Raw genomic sequence first — 19956 nt, forward strand, 5'->3', positions numbered from 1 at the left:
CTATTTTGAAAGTCTGGAACCCATTGGTTTGTTAAGAATTCATTGCTCTGCTGAACAAATGCCCAGGCGCATGCTGTGGTTGAGTCAGGACAGGGCATGAATGGTGGTGGACCGGTTGAGGAAGGAGAACTTCAAGTTGAGTGGAAACAAGCCTGAGTGATTGTGTGCGGCTGTCATCTAGTTGTTAGCATCCGACAGAACTTGACTGGGAAAGAGTCTACAGGGCAGGAGTATGTGACGAGTGTCCTCAATCCCCTTGGAAATAGGATTCTAATGATGGCTTTGGGCCTGGTCAGGTTTTCCTAAAGCTGAAACCCCAAGCGTGCCTCAGTTTCTTTTTCTGTTATTATGATTAAAACTCTGACAAAAATCAAGTCTAGAGAGAGTTTGTTTTGGCTCACGGTTCAAGGCACAGTTCACCATGCCAAGGGCATCACGCAGGAGCAGCTCAAGGTGGCCCAAGGTCACATCATAACCACAGCCAGGAAGCGGAAGATGATGATGAACGCATGCAGCTCTGAACCTGTGCTGCTCTGAACACGTGCTGTAGCAGGAATTTTAACAATCCTCATTAATAAAATCGAACCTGAGGCCAGTTATTGGGGTGAACACTGGAAGATCAGAGAGACAGAACAAGCCACAGCTAACCTCACCTGGCCAACTTCTCAGCTGATCTTGTTTCCTCAGACTGGAAGCCTCTGTGTCCTCATATCCGAATGGCTCTCAGCTGAACTGTGCGGCTCAAAACCTAAAAGCTTAACCAGCCAAAAGCTTAACCAGTCAAATGCTTCTAGTTTCTGGTCCTCACGCCTTATATACCTTTCTGCTTCCTACCACCACTCCCTGGGATTAAAGGCTCGCTTTCTGGGATTAAAGGCATGAGTCACCATGCCTGGCTGTATCCTTGAACACATGGATTTCTGCCTCTGGAATGCTAGGATTAAAGGCATGTGCTACCACTGCCTATCCTCTATGTTTAATATTGTGGCTGCTCTGTCTCTGACCCCAGATAAGTTTATTAGCGTGCACAATATTTTGGGGAACACAATACCACCACAGCGTGCTGCTCTGAACACGCACTGCTGCATAGCTCCTGCGTTGCTTGGTTTTCTGTTGCTGGGATACAATCCCATGGCTAAGAGCCACTTAAGGATGACAGGGTTTGTTTCTGCATGTGGTTAGAGTACATGATGGCAGGGATGTCATGGCCATAAGAGCAGGAAGCTGGTTGATCACATGTTGTCCCCCGGCAGGAAGGAGGGAGGGAGGGAGGGAGAGAGAGAGAGAGAGAGAGAGAGAGAGAGAGAGAAGAGGAGAGAGAGAGAGAGGAGAGGAGAGGAGAGGAGAGGAGAGGAGAGGAGAGGAGAGGAGAGGAGAGGAGAGAGAGCAAGCAGGAAGTGAGTCAAAGACTATGAAACTCACGCTCCATTCTGATGTACTCTTCCAGCAAGGAGTCACCTCCTAAAGGTTCCATAGCCTCCTGAAACAGCACCCCAGCCTGGGTACAGTGAAATATGTGATTCCATGGGGGACGCCTCTCATTCACGCCGACCACCACCCTTCCCTTTCTCTGCGTACAGAGTCCAAGATCCCAGTCAGGGAAAGGGGCTCTGCACAGCAGGTGGGCTGTCCCACCTCAGTGTAATCAGGAAACCCTCCCAGGCCTGACCCCCTCCCAGGTGACACTAACAACAGGACAGGGGACCGTGGTGGTTTCCCTGCCCCATCTTTTGAGTCTGTACCATTGTTTCTTCAACGCCATTTGACTCATCTTTAAAGGCCTCGCTGTCCTTCGTGGTGGACACATAACCCATACGTCTCAGGGACTTCTGTAGAGAAGCTGATCGTAGACCCACCTCCTTCAAATTTGTCCCCAAAGCCCTGCTCATGTAAGGGACCTGTACTGATGACTCTTGGAAGGACATTTGGCCAGCCCACTGATTCCCTTACTATCCCCACCCTCATTTTTTCTAAACATTATGTGCTGATGACTTTCATTGGCTTCTCCCAGGAGCTTACTAGGAGGCAGAATCTTTAGTTCTGGCCCACCTCTGCCTGCAGAGTCCGAGTCAGATTCCTGAGTGATTCAAATGTGGAAGTGTAAGGAAAGGGGCTAGAGAGACAGGTCAGTGGTTAAGAGCACTCGCTGCTCTTTCAGAGGATATGGATCTGGTTCCCAGCACTCATTAGGAGGCTTACAACCACCTGGAACTCTAGTTCTAGGGACCTAATTCCCTGTGTTGCCTCTGTGGGCACCTACACGCGCATGTACATACACACAGACACACATGTAGCAGGAATCTTAAAAGTTCTTATTAATAAAATCAAACCCGCGACGAGTTATTGGGGTCCATGCTGGTAGATCAGAGAGACAGAACAAGCCACAGCTATCTCACCTCACCAGTTCCTCAGCTGGTCCTGTTTCCTCACACTGGAAGCCTCTGAGTCCTCATCCAGAATGGGTCTCAGCTGAATTACTGCTCAAAAGCCTGAAGCTTAACCAGCCAAAATCTTCTAGTTTCTGGTCCTCACGCCTTATATATCTTTTTGCTTTCTACCACCACTCCCTGGGATTAAAGGCTGGCTTTCTGGGATTAAAGGCGTGTCACCATGCTTGTCTATTTCCAATGTGGCCTTGAACTCACAGAGATCCAGAGGGATTTCTATCTCTGGAATGCTAAGATTAAAGGTGTGAGTGTCACCATTTTCTAGCCTTTGTATCTAGTGGCTGTCTGTTCTCTGACCCCAGATAAATTTATTAGAGTACACAATATTTTGGGGAACACAATACCACCACATTTCCTCTCTTTTTGTCTAAAATTAAAAAAGCTTATAACTAATACAAGAAAAACTATCTTCAATAAGTATATGCAATATACAGTCAAGATTACATTAATGATGTCTAGTCCATTAACATTTGACAGATTCAGATAAAAACTCCATTATATATATTAACAATGTCCAGTCCAGTAACATCTGATAAACTCAGACCAAAAAATTTTCATTACTTATCTTATTTAAAACAAGTAGTTCCTTTTAAAAAGTAGATTCCATAATCTCCCTTTTTATCTTATTATATCCATATTCTCTCTTTTTTCTATTCATAATACATTCAGTAGTCTACCTTTTGTCATTTTTATATCTTCCCCTTTTTCTTCAGTGTAGATTCAATGATCTACTATTTATCCTATTATTTATCTTTTTTCTCAGAGTAGATTCGATGATCTATCTCATATCTATATTCTTTTTCTTTTTGCCTTCTAGGGGTGAAGATATCTTTAGGGAATCTTGAAAAGAAAATTTTTGGGTTAATTGTCAAGTCCTGTATCATTTGTCCAGTCTCTGCATAATAGGAAAGTTCAGGGCTTGTTTCAAGTCTTTGTTTAAGTAGTCTGTCAGGCTGGATCATCTCAGCTAGCCATCTTAAAATTGTCTTAAAGCAGTTTGTAGTCCAAAGCAGATCTTTCCATGGTGTTAATCAGCTTAATGGCTTTACCATAGTCCTTTTGAAGATTTCAAAGTTGCTGTTAGGTGTGGTCGTGGTTCCATGCAGACTTTTTTTTTTTTTTTTTTTTTTTTGGTGCCTCCTCTGTGGCACACAGACAGACACACACACACACACACACACACAAACATATATGTTTGAAAAGTATGAAATAAGCTGCAATCAGATTTTCTCCAGATCACACTAATCATGATTTGGCATTTTTTTTTTTTTTTTGTTACCTGCACAGTCGTATTGACATTCCACAAAATGCACCCAGGATTGCTGGTGCGGAGTGTGTTTTTGTACCTGCTGTGAACACACTGTTGGGAGTGTTTGTACAGCCCTGGTGATGTGAGGTCCTGTGGGAGTCAGTGCTGAGGAGAGCCGCTATACTTTCTGTACAGAATGGATTTTTTTTTTTTTTTGACAAGATACGTAACAGGCTGGGAATTGAGCTCAGTGGGAGGACGTTGGCTTAGCCTGTGTGACACCCCCGGGTCACTCCCCAGCACCACAGGTGCAAAAGCCGGCAAGAACAAAGCCAAACTGGGGCATGGTGAAAACTGTGAAGCTGTTTTCCTTGTGTCCCGATCCCACCTGACCTCGGAGTCAGTTTGCAAACCAGCTAAAACTGCGTGGCGTGGCCAGCATATATGCCTCTTATTTGTCTGATTCTTACAGTCTATGACAATATGCCACCAGAATTTGATACCTCTGTTGGCTACCCTCCACCTCTACCTCATTCTTACCATCTCAATAGGTCATCGAAAGTTCCTGGCTGACTGCATCTCCATGGCTGTGGTCCCTGAGTCAGGGGACATGGTCTCTGGGGCTGGATCCAGGCTGTGTCATCCAAGAGCAGATCATTTAATGTGGTGAACACAAACAGTTTTGGGTGGGGAATCAGAATCCTAAGCTGGAGGGAAAGGCATGGGCATGCTACAAAAGGGCAAGACGGTGAATAGCAAGGCTTAGGGAGATCTGAGGCAGAGGGATACCCAGCCAGGTGAGCATCCAAACACTGTAGCTATTTCCAGATGTCTGTTTCTAGTGCCATCTGGAATGGCCTGGAAGTGACCTCGTGGATATGAGGGCAATTTGTGTGTATGTGTGTTTGCCTACATGTATGTATTTGCACCATGTGCATGCAGTACCCACAGAGGCCAGAAGAGGGAGTCAGAACTCCTGGAACTTGACTTCCAGGTTGGTTTCTTGAATAGGCAGGACTGAGGTTTTTCCAGGCTGACCAGGGGAACGTCAGAAGGTGCCTCAGAATGTGGCCGTGGTGGGTGGGTTCCTGAAAGTATCGACTTGCTTTCTGTCTCTTCTAATGGACCTTTCTCTGAAGTTACAACCATGGTGGTGATCACCTGGAGCTTCTTGCCTCCCGGTACATGCTGAAGACCTGTCAGATTGGGAGACAAACACTAGTGCCAGGACAGAGAGACATATGCACATACCTAGCTACATACTCCTTATCTATCACCTCTAGTGGCTTCCAGCTGCTGTGAAGAGAGTCTCCCAAACTCTTCCCATGACCCTTTGAGGCCCCAACACACATTCTGTCCTTTAAGCCCTAGGCCTCAGCAGTACAAACATTTTTCAGTTATTGAACATGCTAAGTAGATCTGGGCCTTTGTTTTCCCTGCCATATTTCTATTGTTTAGACAGATTTTAGTTCAGATGTTTGCCTCCAAGTCTCTACTTCCTAGACCAGATTAGGTCCTATTGCTACACATTTCTTTTGGCCATGAATTTCTTCTTTGTAAATTGTGTGTGTGTGTGTGTATCTGCACCAAGTGCATGCAGTGCCCATGGAGGCCAGAAGAGGGAGTCAGAACCCCTGGAACTGGAGCCACCGTGTGGGTGCTGGGAACTGAACCTGGGTCCTTGCCAAGAGCAGCAAGTGCTCTTAATTGCTGAGCCATCTCCCTTGACTTACTTTAGTTGTGTGGTTTGTATTTCATTGAAATTTCTTGACTTTGCCCCCCGCCCACATTTTTGGTAAGCTCCAGAAAGAGACACCGTGCCCTTCTGTGTTCACCCAGTGTGGGGTCAGCACAAGAAGGCCAGCAATAACTACTGTTAAACGGCGACTAACCAGCTCACTTGTGAGTGACTCGACTCCACCCACTGGCCTGTTTTAGGCTATGGCAGGTCAGTTTGTAACATTTCGTGCTTCCTGTTTTTAAGGTAAAAATGCACATCAAGTCTGTTACTGACTTTGAATGGCTGAAACAGAGCAGATTTTATTTCAAAGAAGATCTGGATCAGACCGTGGTGTCCATCACAGATGTTGATTTCATTTACCAAAATGAGTTCCTGGGGTGCACCGATCGCCTTGTGATCACCCCGTTAACTGACAGGTAGGAAACCCGGAGCTTGTGGTTACACTTGATAATTAAATGACATGCTTAGAAGGCCTAACAAAACCACACTGAAATATTCATGAGCTCATGGTGCTGTGGTCTCGGTCCGCGCTGGGTCATCAAAGGCAGCCTAACAATGAAATAACCCTCGCTGTTGCTTACACGAACACACGCGTTAATGTTTTATGAAGTAGAAACAGATGAAAGAATAAAATCAAGATTGAATGTTTGCTTTGGGTAATTTAATAATGATCTTGAGATTGTGAGAGGAAAAAAAGACCCGAAACCATTAAGGAAGTTAATAACATTGCAAGAAAAGGAGAGCACCTCTGATAGCCTTTAATGTAGTCTCCTGTGCTTGGGGTTTTCGGCGGATTTTATTCTTTTATTTATTTTATTGTTTTGAGACAGGGCCTTACTGTGTACCCCTGGCTGACCTGGAGCTCACAGCAATCCCCCTGCCTCTGCTTCCAGGGTGCTGAGATTAAAGGGAGGAAATCACCACACTCTGCTTTTTCTTTTTTCTTTTTTTCTGAGATGTAGCCCTGGCTGGAATTCTCTGTGTATCCCGGACAGGCGTTAAACTGGCAGCAATGCCCCTGCCTCTGCCTCCTGACTACTAAAGGGGTACATCTCCACAGCCTGCAGTCTCTCAGTTTCTCAGATGTGGAAACTGAATTTAAAAGTTTAGTTTCTTGGCTGAGTCTGACTCCGTCAAGGACGGGTCCTGTCCCCGGGCAAGATGTGGCCCTTCTCTATCTCTACTATCCCACCGCATGCAGTTCAGTAGGCTGGACACGGCAAGCACTCAGCAAGTGTCTGTAGCATTGACTGAAAGCGGATGTTGGGTGATTTCCTCCTGCCATGTTGATCGAGTCCACTTCCAGGTAAAATGACAGCAGGCAGGCCTGTTTCGTGTTTTCAGCTTCCTCTTGCTCTCTCCCATCCCACTCTGTTCGGTTGCCTGTTTCATGCGGGCCGTTCAAGCTCCGTGTCGGACAGGCTCTTCTGAGCCACCCGGGGCCTGTTCCTTCCTGTGTTGCAGATGCTACATCACGCTGGCTCAGGCTTTGGGGATGAACATGGGTGGGGCTCCAGCAGGACCCGCCGGCACCGGGAAAACGGAGACCACCAAAGACATGGGCAGGTGCCTGGGGAAGTACGTGGTTGTGTTCAACTGCTCGGATCAGATGGATTTCCGAGGCCTGGGGAGGATTTTCAAAGGCAAGTGTCTGATAGTTTTATTTTTTTCATTGCCCCTTGATATTTTCTGATAGAAATGCAAAATGACGCTACCATCATTAGGCTAGGTTGGTTTATATAATATGGCAATCTTTCTGGATTAAAAGTGACCAGGTAGCATAAGTTCAATGTGGCTCAATACTGCTGGTCATGTTATATTGCATGCATTGAATGTGTATTGGAATTGGAAGACAGAATCAATTTGTAACAGTCAAACAGTAATGGAGGAGAGCTAGTCTTCATAGCAGATGGGTGCATGCAGCTTCCCCTTGCTGTGGTAAAGCCCATTGAAATGAAAGTGGTTTTTTTTTTTTTTTTTTTTTTTTTTTTTTAATAGCACAGTTACACTAGAAAACAAGAAGCAGGTTGGCCATCAGAGACTGAGAATTCTTGAGAAAAATCTTAGAAGATGGGTAGGCAAGAGTTGATTTCAGATAACACTGAGGGAAAAAAAACCACATCCAAGGGCACATCAGTGTCAGCACTCAGTCTGGCTTTGTAACACAGCTCTCTGAAATAGGAGTCCTGCCAGAGGCCATCCCCAGGTAGGGCCTCTGCAAGGGTCAGATGGCAGGTCCCAAGCCCAGGAGGAGCTCTCCTGCCAATCCCATCCCTTCCTCCAAAGCACTGGCAGCCGGCATCTCAAACAGGAACTTGCATTTGTGCTAAGACATAATGTAGTAAAAACCCATGAGCTCACCAGAAGAGCTTGGGGTGGTACCCAGAATGATAAAGACGCTACAGGGCTGATGGTATAGCTCAGATCATAGAGTGATTGCCTAGCCTGGGCGGCATCCTCAGTACTGTATAAGCGGTGTCTGGTGGTGCACACCTGTAATCCCAGTACTCGGTGGGTAGAGACAGGAGGATCAGGAGGTCAAAGCCAGTCTTGGCTACAGAGTGGGTTCAAGGCAAGTGTGGGATACATGAGGCCTTGTCTCAAAGAATTAAAAATACACACACACACACACACACACACACACACACACACACACACACGAGAGAGAGAGAGAGAGAGAGAGAGAGAGAGAGAGAGAGAGAGAGAGAGAGAGCACATAAAGACTGCTAAGTTGAATTAAAGAGGAAACAGAAGGAAACTCAATAAATTCAGTGAAATTAATAGCTTCAGAGAGATTTGAGACTTTATGCTCTTCAGCCAACTGAAGAAACCAGGCTGTTAAGAAAAAATAACAATTGAGACACAAGGAGAATGAAACTACAATTTACGAGGAAAAAATAACCACCCTCTCTTGAGTGACAAAAAGATGAGATGGAAGGTTTGACAGGAAAACGTTAAGGGAATAAACATCCCCACATCCTCAGAATGGTCGTCCCCAAGTGGGAGAGGAGATTGGGCAAATAATGATGAAGGAAATAAAGCATTTCACACAGCTGTAGGTGATGAAGGTTTTTCATCCTTAGAGGATCGGTAAGGAAGAGCGTTCGTGATCTCCAGGTCTGCCTTTGTGCTTGGTTTTGTAAGAAATACATAAAACCCCTCTGGCCATCTCATCCTGCAACCTGACATTCCTATCTCAGTGTAATAAAAAAGTAAAATAAAATAAAAAACAAAAAAACAAAAACAAAACAAAACAAAACAAAAACCAAAGCCAGAGAGATTGGATCTGGCTGAGAGGCATCCCATATTGTGCCATTTTCCCCAGAGACCAGAGAGCCGTTTTTCTCCATCCTCACTGAAGGTGGTCATTACAGACAGGATCGGATTTTATCACTTCTCAGGACACCTGCCTGCAATGTCATATTTACATTTTCCTTTCGACACTGTACTGTTTTCACTGCGTTTGGTGATGATATGCAAATAATTAAACATCTCCCATAACAAGAATGAAATACGTCTCCATAAACAGCCCGATGTGAAACTTCACATAAATTGTGTTTAGGCGTAATTGTTGGGGAGCACTTGCTATCAAGAAGGTACCTCGAGAAGTGAAACTTTGCAAATTAACCATTTCTCATGCCAGGTCTTGCACAGTCGGGTTCCTGGGGCTGTTTTGATGAGTTTAACAGAATTGAATTGCCTGTGTTATCTGTGGCGGCCCAACAAATTTACATAGTTTTGACAGCGAGGAAAGAGAGGAAAAAACAGTTCATTTTCTCAGATGGCGATTGTGTGGATTTAAACCCAGAATTTGGAATCTTCCTGACAATGGTGAGATCATAGGCCTAAAATGCAAGTTGATGGGTTTAATTGTTACAGATACAAATAGATGAGTCTGTGTATTACAGGACAAGTTAACCAGAAGTCACGGACACTTCTCTTCATGTGGGTTTTAAAATAAAAGCCTCACTTTAAGTAAATTATGTGTGTCTATGTGTGGGTATGTGCATGTGAGTGTAGGTGCCTGTAGAGGCCAGAAGAGGGCATCAAATACCCTGGCACTGACGTTTACAGGTAGTTGTGAGATTGTGAAGTTTATAGGTAGTTGTGACGTGGATGCATTACTTACAAATGCGAGTTTCTTAAAACCACAAAGATACCTTTCTTTCTCATGCCTCATGTCCACTATGGGTTGTCTAGGGTGGCAACTGAGAGGTCAGGGTGAGCTTTGCACATCCTTACTCTGGTATTAGGCTGATCAGGTGGTCACTGTCTCAATCACGGTTGGATGGTATAGCGAAGAGAAAATCCATAATCACGCTTTGGCTTAGAGTTTCCATCCCGAAGGGACACCCACAGGTGTCATGGGGCAAACTACCTTCAAGGGGGCCTAGAGGGTGGGTGGGAATCTATAGGCAGGCGGAGGAAGGAATGGTGATGATGGTCACATGCCTATTGCCTCCTCCTAGAGCTGCAAGAGCCTCTGGGGGAAATGTCTTCTAGTTGAGATGTTTCAGGCTCAGATCACAGAGCCAGTAAGGGAAGTGAGCTGTCGTGTGTACTATGTGTGCAGGTGTATGCATGCATGCTTGCACATGCGCCCACGTACGGGGATATAGAGGCCAGAGGTAGCTGTCAGGAGCCTTTCTGTATTGAACACCTTTTGAAGCATCACCTCTCGCTGGAACTGGAGTTACAGATGGTCGGGAGCCACCACGTGGGTGCTGGGAACCGAACCTGGGTTTTCTAAGAGCAGACAGCACTCTTAGCCACCCAACCATCCCTCCAGCCCCTCTCTTTACTACCATATTTCAGCTCATAATGACTCAGGACTATTTATTCAGCTCTGTATTTCCCCTTTCTATATTTTAAACCAATAGACACACAGATGCTTAATTTTTTTTTGCAAAACTATGTGTAGCTTTAATAATGAATTGAAAATGGATATATTAGAAAAGGTGTGATATGAAATGTTATTAAATGTGGATGGCTCAGTAGACTTTTTTGAGAAAGTGTGGATGTTTTATATATTTAATATTTTTGTGCAGTGCCTTACAGTCTGAATTAGGGGCCTGAAATGTATTTATATACAGGAAGTAAAAAACTTGAACCAATAATTAAAAATTAAATATATTTTAACTCTTAGAACCCTGGTTATGCTGGGCGCCAGGAGCTGCCAGAAAACTTAAAAATCCAGTTTCGAACGGTTGCAATGATGGTCCCTGACAGGCAGGTATGTGTCAGGACTTAGAAGGGTGATATGTGGTGTTTACTTTTCCTCCAAGTAACGTTGCTTTAAAATGTCTCACTGTGTTAATCTGCAGATCATTATGCGAGTTAAACTTGCAAGCTGTGGTTTTCTTGAAAATGTTATCTTGGCCCAAAAGTTTTATGTTCTCTATAAACTCTGTGAAGAGCAACTTACTAAACAGGTAACAACATATTTATTATTTTCATAAGTATAGAATTTAAGTTTTGTGTGGATGTAACCAACCGTCTTATTAAATAAGAAACACAGAAACAATGTAAAAGAGAAAGCCGAGAAGTCAGAGCTCAGAGCTAAAATCTCACCCTTCTTCCTGCTGTCCCAGCTTCGCGAAAAGAGACCTACTTCCTGTCGGTTCGTTTTTTTATAGTATGTTGTTCTGCCTTCTCATTGGTTGTAAACCCAAACACATGACTGCCTCGTCACTGTCTGAATGTACAGCCCCCTAGGTCTTAAAGGCATATGTCTCCAATGCTGACTGTATCCCTGAACACACAGAGATCTTATGGGATTAAAGGCGTGTGCCACCACCGCCACACTCTTGCTATGGCTCTAATAACTCTGACCCTGAACACACAGATATCTATGGGATTAAAGGCGTGTGCCACCACCGCCACACTCTTGCTATGGCTCTAATAGCTCTGACCCCCAGACAACTTTATTTATTAACATACAATCAAAATAATAATTCAGTACAATTAGATTACCACCAGTTTTGTTTTAATTTTTTTAAAAATTATGTGTATGTATGTGTGAGTATGTGCATGTAAGTGCTGGTACCCACAGAGGCCAGAAGGGGGCATCAGATCCATCTGAGCTAGAGTTGCAAGTGTTTGGAAGGGGCCAGATGTGGTGGGTCCTGGGAACTGAACATGGGTCCTCTGCAAGAGGCTAGGCATTTAAAATCTGTTGTTTTTCTCTCAGACTGCACCTGGCTGTCTCATTCTGGAAAGCAACATAGGTTCGAATTCTGTCATGTTACCTTGCTTTTTCTGATGGAATGATTCTTTTCTCACCCAAAGGAAAGGGGGAATAATTGTGGTCACAACACTTTGTAGAATAAACACTCCACAATGCCAGCAGAATATCTGTCTATCTGGACAGGATGAGCCTGCACCTGGGATTCTTCAATGAAGTGTCTTTGTTCTCTCTTTCCCCATCCTAGGTCCACTATGACTTTGGGCTGAGAAATATCCTGTCTGTGCTGAGGACCCTTGGATCTCAGAAAAGAGCCCGGCCGGAAGACAGCGAGTTGAGCACAGTCATGCGAGGGCTCAGAGACATGAACCTTTCCAAACTGGTGAATATCTCTGAACTCTCTCTCCCAGGACCCTGACATAGTTTCTTTCTGTTCACCTGGCCAGTGGGGGGTGTGCTCATATTGAGTTCTGAACACTAACAGCCTCAAAGATAGTAGGTGTGTTTCGAGGGCACACAACGAAAGTGCCTCCCCTTGTCGGTCGTATGTAGTGCATCAGGCCGTCAGAGAGAGGGTTGCTGCTGCACTAGATTTTCAATCCAGTTTTCTTTAAAATTCTTTTTGAATTTTAATTTTTTATTTATACATATGAGGGTTTTTTGTTTTTATTTTTGCCTGCATGTATGTTTATATGTGTACCATGTATGCGAAGTGTCTTCAGAGGAACTGGAGTTATAGGTGGCTGCCAGCCACCGTGTGGTCCTCTGCAAGAACAAATGCTGTTAATCACTGAGCCGTCTCTCCTGCCCCCTTAAAAAACTGAGAAATTCCCGGGGGTGGTGGTGGTGGTGGTGGTGGTGGTGGCACTTGCCTTTAATCCCAGCACTCGGGAGGCAGAGGCAGGTGGATCTCTCTGAGTTTGAGGCTAGCCTGGGCTACGGAGTGAGTTCCAGGACAGTCTCCAAAGCTGCACAGAGAAACCCTGTCTTGAGAAATTACATGAGAAGGAATGGAGTGTAGCAAGTTGACATTCTGGTCTCTAAGCTAGCCACGAGCATCTGTCTGCATAGTTTATTGCGTTTGCAAATCCTCTTCAGATCTACTCTTTTGTTAGACCCTCTTAGCATCTCTGGCAGGTTGACCTACTGTCATTTATTTGAGTGGGGCAACGCGGAGAGGCGAGAGGACCCATCCATAATTATAGTCAGCCTACTTTCTGATGCCAGGTCCTCTGTTCCTTATTCTTGGAACTTTGACAATCAAGAAAGTATGTGTGTGTGTGTGTGTGTGTGTGTGTGTGTGTGTGTGTGTGTGTGTTGCTCAATGATTAAGAACACTTGCTGCTCTTCCTGAGGATCTGAGTTCAGTTTCTAGCACCCATGTATGGTAGCTCAAAACTGCCTATAGTTCTTGCTCCAGGGAATCCTGCGCCCTCTTGTGCCCTCCGTGTGTCACTGCACCCAGGCACACATACCCACACACAGACACATAAATAAAAATAAATCTTAAAGCAAAAAGCATCAGGGGGGAGCTTCAGAGGATAGAAGAGATTGAGAAGGACTGGAAGTTGGGAATGGGGCAACTGTGTATTAAAGAACACAGCACACGAAGAGACATGGAGTCAGCTTGCTGAAGCCGACTCCTTAAAAATAAAGGCAGGACACGGCTCAGGTGGAGTGCCCAGCCACTGATGGATGGAATCACTGAGGGTGAGGGGTATGTATTTCCTGCTGTAAATACATACAGTGACTTATTTATGTGAGCTATTGATACTCTGTTTCTATGAGGAGGGGATATACATAGCCTGCTTTAAGATGAACATGAAAACGAGCCTGTGAGAGGCAGAAAAACAAATGAGGTGGAACACAGGTCAAGGCTAGATTGTCGAATGCCAAGGGATGCTGCGTGCCGTGGGGGTTCAATGGTGGTGCTGAGAAAGTGCTAGAGGGTGCCAAGTCTGCTTCAGAGACAGGAAGTGATTCTCTGGGCATAAAGCGGTGAGGACCATGCATATATCCTACTCAGCTAAGACATGATTGTTGACCAGATACGTCTGTGTTCGTGTACACCATCTTAGGTTGATGAAGACGAACCCCTGTTCCTCAGCTTGATCAACGACCTGTTTCCAGGGTTACAGCTGGACAGCAGTACTTATGTGGAACTGCAAGCGGCAGTGACCAACCAGGTCAACCTCGAAGGCCTGATTAACCACCCGCCCTGGAACCTCAAATTAGTGCAGGTAAGGGCCTCGGAACCCCGGAGCGAGCACACAGCGGCGGTCACGATGGCGGATCTTACCCCATCATGCTTACTCCATGTTAAGGGTCGAAACTGAATTAAAATGCTGGGCAGCCATCATTACCAGAGGAATCCTCAGGGGGTGGTGTTTGTTTTAGTAAGAAAGAATTTGTCCCGTTTTGGTGAAATCTGGCCATCATTTAGTCTAGCTGCTACTTAACCCCCGTGAGAAGGTCGATGGTAACCTGAATTCGGGAACAGTTGGGGTAGGAGGTGACAACCCAGGTGGCTTCTTGCAGTCACGCTGGCAGTATTAACTGACAACTCAGGGTTGCTCGCGAGCGTGTGTGTGTGTGTGTGTGTGTGTGTGTGTGTGTGTGTGTGTGTGTGTGTTAGTTGTCTAACCTAGACTGGCTTAGAACTTCCCATGTAGTTGAGGATGGCCCTGAACCCTAGACCTGTAGCTGGAGTTTTCTCCAGTCCCGCTTAGGCCCGCAGCCGCTCAGACCCAAGTAAACACACAGACGCTTATATTAATTAAAACTGTTTGGCCTAATGGCTCAGGCTTTTTGCTAGCTAGATCTTACACTTAAATTAACCCATAATTCTTATTTATGTTTAGCCACATGGCTTGTTGTCTTTTCCCAGTTCTGCCTTCACATCTTGCTTCTCATGGCAGCAGCTGGCAGCGGCTCCCGACTCAGCCTTCTTCCTCCTCCTCCTCCTCCTCCTCCTCCCCCTCCTCCTCCTCCTCTTCTTCTTCTTCTTCCCAGAATCCTCATCTCTGCTTGTCCCGCCTGTATTATACTTCCTGCCTGGCTTACTGACCCATCAGCATTTTATTTATCAATCAGCCAGAGCAACACATTCACAGCATACAGAAAGACATCCCCAGCATAGACAATCCTCCTGCCTCTGTCTCTGGAGTCCTGGGGTCACAGGTGTGCACCGCTACTCCCACTGTAGACTGAGTATTCAAAAGCCAAGGGCTTCATGAGTGCTAGGCACGCCCTCCATGACTGAGCTGTGTCCACAGCCCACTCTGTGCTGTGTCCTTGGGAGGCCTCTGTGAATCCCCTCTCCCATTCCCACGTACCCAGTTTCTGTATGCTTCTACTTCTAGTAGCAAATGGAAGGCTGAAGCTGCTTTGTGTGTGGGCACATGAGCAGGCATTGCCTGAGCACTTACTATGCCAAGTGCCACCGTCATCATCTTAAGGAAGAATGGATGGGTGAGGGGAAAGGAAGACCAAGTTCCTCTGATTCAAAGATGGAGAGTCCTTGCTGGGATCATGCTTGTCTGCCCGCTGCTGGTGTCCTCCATTGCCATATTCCCATCCCCGGGCTGTTATCTCCATAACCTTCTCTAAGGGTACTCCCGAAATAAATACCTTACACAGGAAAAATTCACGCTGTGCTTCTGGAGACCCAGAAGGCTTTGCGTTTCTGCTTTCCACCACCGGGGGGCGACGTCACCACACCGCAGGCACACTCAGATCCCAAGGCGCATAATAAGAGCTGGTCCTGTATTAATTATTTCCAAAATGTAATTCAACTCCCATGTTGTCATTATTTTATTATCACTTATGCCGTTTTTAACGGGATGCCAGTTTGCTTCTCGCATCCAGTAAAAACAAAGAACACTTGAATGTCATTTAAAGCCTTTGAAATTTCGGCTAACTCACACAAAAGCCAGCCAGAGACGAATAACCTACATTTTCCAATGTGTCGTTTGATCGTGTAGTTATATGAGACCTCGCTGGTACGGCACGGCCTGATGACTCTTGGGCCCAGTGGTTCCGGGAAGACGGCGGTCATTACAATTCTGATGAAGTCGTTAACAGAGTGTGGGAGGCCTCACAGAGAGATGCGGATGAATCCAAAGGCCATTACCGCACCCCAGATGTTTGGCCGACTAGATACAGCCACCAATGACTGGACAGACGGAATCTTTTCCACTCTGTGGAGGAAGACATTGAAGGCTAAAAAGGGTACGCACGGGCCCTCCCTCTGAGTCTGCTTTTTCTAGGCAAACTTAACAGTTTTTGGCCCAGTATTTGGTTAGTTTTCCGTTTTTTATTTGCTGATGGAAAAATCGATCGATCTTCCCCTCCTCCCCTGTCCTTGTTTGCAGGTGAAAACATCTTCCTCATTTTAGATGGCCCCGTGGATGCCATTTGGATCGAGAATTTAAACTCTGTGTTGGATGACAATAAGACACTCACCCTGGCTAACGGGGACCGTATTCCCATGGCCCCCAGCTGTAAGCTGCTGTTTGAGGTGCACAACATTGAGAATGCTTCTCCTGCGACCGTGTCAAGGATGGGCATGGTGTACATCAGCAGCTCGGCTCTCAGCTGGAGGCCAATATTGCAGGTGGGGACCGGAAACGGGCAGGTGTATCTGTGTGTGTGTATCCGTGTGTGTGTGTGTGTGTGTGTGTGTGTGTGTGTGTGTGTGTGTGTGTGTGTGTGTGTGTAGGTACTCGTGTGTGAGTCCATGTGGAGGCCAGAAGACAACCTTGGTGGTGTTGTCCCTCAAGCCGTCCTGCCATTCACACTTCTTTTTTTTTTGAGACTGTCTCTCTCACTGGCCTGGAATTTGTCACGTAGGCTAGTCTGGTTAGCCTGTGAGTGTCAAGGATCTGCCTGTTCCCACCTCCCCAACGCTAGGATCATAAACATGTGTCACCACGCCTAGCTTTTCTTTTCTTTCCTTTTCCTTTCTTTTTTTTTTTAAAATGTGAGTTCTAAGAATTGATCTCCAGGCCTTGAGCTTTCAAGGCATGCCCTTGATATCAGCTGAGCTGCCTTCCCAGCTCTGTACCTCCTTAGTAAGCACAGGCACTGTTCTCTGACCCCAGGCATGGTTGAAGAGGCGTACCCAGCAGGAAGCCATGATGTTCTTGGGTCTGTACGACAAGGCCTTTGAAGACACGTACACATTCATGAAACTAAACCTCACCCCCAAAATGCAGCTCCTGGAGTGTAACTACATTGTGCAGGTAAGACTCGGTCTGTTCCCTGCCCCCACTGCTTTAACCTTGGTCGCCACTCGCAGGCATCTAGAAGAGCAAGTCCCCGGGGGGGGGGGGGGGGGGGGGGGGGGGGCTTGGGGATCTTTTCGAGAGGTGGGTGGGAGGGCTCTGAGAAGTTGAATTCCCAGAGGAGGAAGGATGAATTTTAAATCTAGTAGTCTAACTCTGGAACCAGAAGCAACCTTTGGACACATTTAGAGGGGAGCTTCTGCCTTTTCAGGTTGGGAAAGCAAGGTTCAGTGGCAGGAGGAGGGGGTATGGGGGTGTGGGGGTGTGTGTGGGGGAGAGCGAGGTTAAACCCCACACCTGCAGGTTCCCGGCTCACATCATTTCTATTGGTTGCACAGCCTGTCTGAAGCCTTAATTGTCCTTCTAGTGCTGGGAACTATCAAGAGGGCATCAGGCAGTGTCTCGAGATATTTCTGTTTTCTTTTCTCTCCTCCTCCTGCTTTTGATTTTCTGCTTTCAAGTATTTTAACCCGAACATTGAAAAAAAAGATCTTATTTGAAATCTCTTGCAGTCTCTCAATCTCCTGGAAGGTTTAATTCCCTCCAAAGAAGAAGGTGGCATCTCATCCATGGAGCATCTCCATAAGCTGTTTGTGTTTGGCCTCATGTGGAGTTTGGGGGCCCTTTTAGAACTGGAGAGCAGAGAAAAACTCGAAGTCTTTTTACGCAGTCACGGAAGCAAGTTAGACCTGCCAGAAATACCCAAGGGCACCAATCAGACCATGTATGAGTTCTACGTTTCTGATAATGGTAAATTATGGGTCAAACAAGACGACTCTAAAATATAAATTTCTAAGAGTCGAGAACAAAGCCAACTACGAATATAACAGTGGATACCATTGTGAAGATACATCAGAGATGGGGTTTTCTATACTGGCTGTGCTGGAGGCTGGGACTCTCCTGAGTAACATCTGCTTTGAGAAGCAGTTCCTGGCACATCACCTGCTTCCCAGTGCTTAGGGTGCAACGTGGAAACGCTCACCGTTGATGAGCCACAGACTGTCTGGTGCCAATGTCAGAACAAAATAGAGAGAAGGGAGTGGGCAGGGCATGCTTCTGTGTAGCCCAGGCCCAGCTCCCCTTTCCTTTAAACAAATACCCCTCAACCTGACGCTTTGGTCCAGAACCAGGCTCCGATTCTTCTGAGCCCCTTAGAGAACAACAAAAAAAAAAACGATAAACCCTTCCCCGTTGCTTCCTGTATTTACCTCTGCTTTCTCCCCAAACCTCCAGAGCAGCAAAGGTATTTTTGTGTTGAATGCATAAACTCGAAAGGATAAATAGAACGGGAGGGAAGCCAGCAATGAAAACATTGTGATAGCAAGGAAGCTGAAGACGGGAAGCGTTTGATTTAGCATGCGGGGGCGCAGCTAACCCCTGGTTGAGAAGCAATTTGTTGTCCATCTCCAGAACCTCCAGAGGGCCCGGGATGGGGAAACAGCGGGGAGGTGGAACTAGTAATCAGAGGGCTGCTTCTCAGTCTCTTTAAGAAAAAGGATTTCCTAGGTCTCTTTCCAAAGCAGCTGCAGGGCAGCTGCACTCACCCGACACCGCAGAGGGCTGAAGGAAGAGCTTCTGATTTACCCAGGCACCTTGCAGGGCGAGAGAAGCCTCACCACCGGGAAGGGCCGCGCATCTGTGTTTGGAAGGGCCTTCTTGAAAGGACTGAGACAAGTACAAGTGTAGAGGTCAGAAGACAACTCGTGTGAGTTGGTTCTCTCCTCCCACTCTGTGGTTCTGGGCACTGAGCTCCAATTGTCAGGCTTAGCGGCAAGCTCCTTTAGCTGCGGAGTCATCCCATGGGCCCTCTCTAGTCTTAACACTCTAAATGCTTAGTGCTGATGAAATTTGTATGCTCCAGCGTCTGTGCCCATGAAGTAACTAATGCATTACATACTTTGTGCTCATAAAGGGCTCAGTTCTATATTAGCTCATCCTTTAGTTTGTGTGTGTGTGTGTGTGTGTGTGTTTGAATGTGTATGTTTGTCTCTGTATATGTGTGTATACATATTTTTATGTGTGTGTGTATGTATTCATGTGCCTCTGTGTGGGTGTGTATAGTGTGTGTATGCATGTGTATATGTGTGTGTGTGTGTCTATTCTCATCATCATCGGACATCAGTTCTTTTGGAGAGACTGTTTTCTTAGGTCTAGAAGTCTCTGCTTCCAGGCCAGATGGGATTACAGTCTGGGTTTGGCCTCTAGCATCAGCAAGTTGGACTCAGTGTGTGAAACAGTCATTTAGACACCGGGCAAAGGCAGAAAGAGAGCCAAGTCATGAGAGAAAGAGGCTTCTAGCAGCTGTGAAGGAACTGCCAGGCTCATCGGAGCAGGAAGGGATTGATCTGGAGGAGGCTGCTAGGTTAGGGGGCGCAAGATGGAGTCCCGCAGCAGAGGGTCATGCACAGAGAGGAAGAGCCAGAAAAGAGTTGAAACGGGCCGGGCGGTGGTGGCACATGCCTTTAATCCCAGCACTCGGGAGGCAGAGGCAGGCAGATCTCTGTGAGTTGGAGGCTAGCCTGGGCTACAGAGTGAGCTCCAGGAAAGGCGCAAAGCTACACAGTCGAAACGGACAGACAGACAGACCCCCAGGCAGTGGTGACATCGCACTGGCCGAGGCACTGAAGAGCTGCTAGGCGGTGGACAGGCAGGCACAGGCTCCTTGCTTTTGAACCTACCTGACAGTCGTGGGGCAGTGGGGGCAGTCCGCTCTCAAACCTGCCGGGCACTCGTGTGTATCTTCTTTTCAAGAGCAAAGAAACATTTACCGCCATACTGTAGACTGTAACACATTTAGAACAGGGAGACTTTGTAGCATGCTATGTCTATATCTCAACAGAAGAAAGGTTTCAGTTAACCCCAAAGTGAACAGAAGAGTGAGCAATGATGAGAACAAATCAAAGAGATAGAAACTAGAATAGGGAAGGAAAAAGACGGAACCAAAAGATGGTTCTTTGTAAAGATCAATAAAAATGATAAAGCTGTTATTAGCGGTACCAGAGGTTAAAAACATAAGAAGATATAAATTACCACTGACGGGCTGGGAGATA

The 19956-nt window shown here is 46.2% G+C and overlaps 1 protein-coding gene across 1 annotated transcript in view; it reads left to right on the forward strand.

Moving 5' to 3' along the window:
* The window catches only part of Dnah8 (dynein axonemal heavy chain 8), a 252302-nt gene that overhangs the window by 109165 nt on the left and 123181 nt on the right, over positions 1-19956 (forward strand). The window contains exons 44-54 of the mRNA XM_076557534.1: positions 5681-5853; positions 6902-7080; positions 9081-9268; positions 10584-10670; positions 10762-10869; positions 11869-12003; positions 13700-13861; positions 15605-15851; positions 15995-16236; positions 16724-16864; positions 17419-17656. Of these exons, the coding sequence (XP_076413649.1) occupies positions 5681-5853; positions 6902-7080; positions 9081-9268; positions 10584-10670; positions 10762-10869; positions 11869-12003; positions 13700-13861; positions 15605-15851; positions 15995-16236; positions 16724-16864; positions 17419-17656 (1900 nt within the window). The remainder of the gene's footprint in view (positions 1-5680; positions 5854-6901; positions 7081-9080; positions 9269-10583; positions 10671-10761; positions 10870-11868; positions 12004-13699; positions 13862-15604; positions 15852-15994; positions 16237-16723; positions 16865-17418; positions 17657-19956) is intronic.

The sequence above is a fragment of the Peromyscus maniculatus genome, chromosome 21, assembly GCF_049852395.1.
Source record: "Peromyscus maniculatus bairdii isolate BWxNUB_F1_BW_parent chromosome 21, HU_Pman_BW_mat_3.1, whole genome shotgun sequence".
In the NCBI taxonomy this organism is placed as follows: Eukaryota; Metazoa; Chordata; class Mammalia; order Rodentia; family Cricetidae; genus Peromyscus; species Peromyscus maniculatus.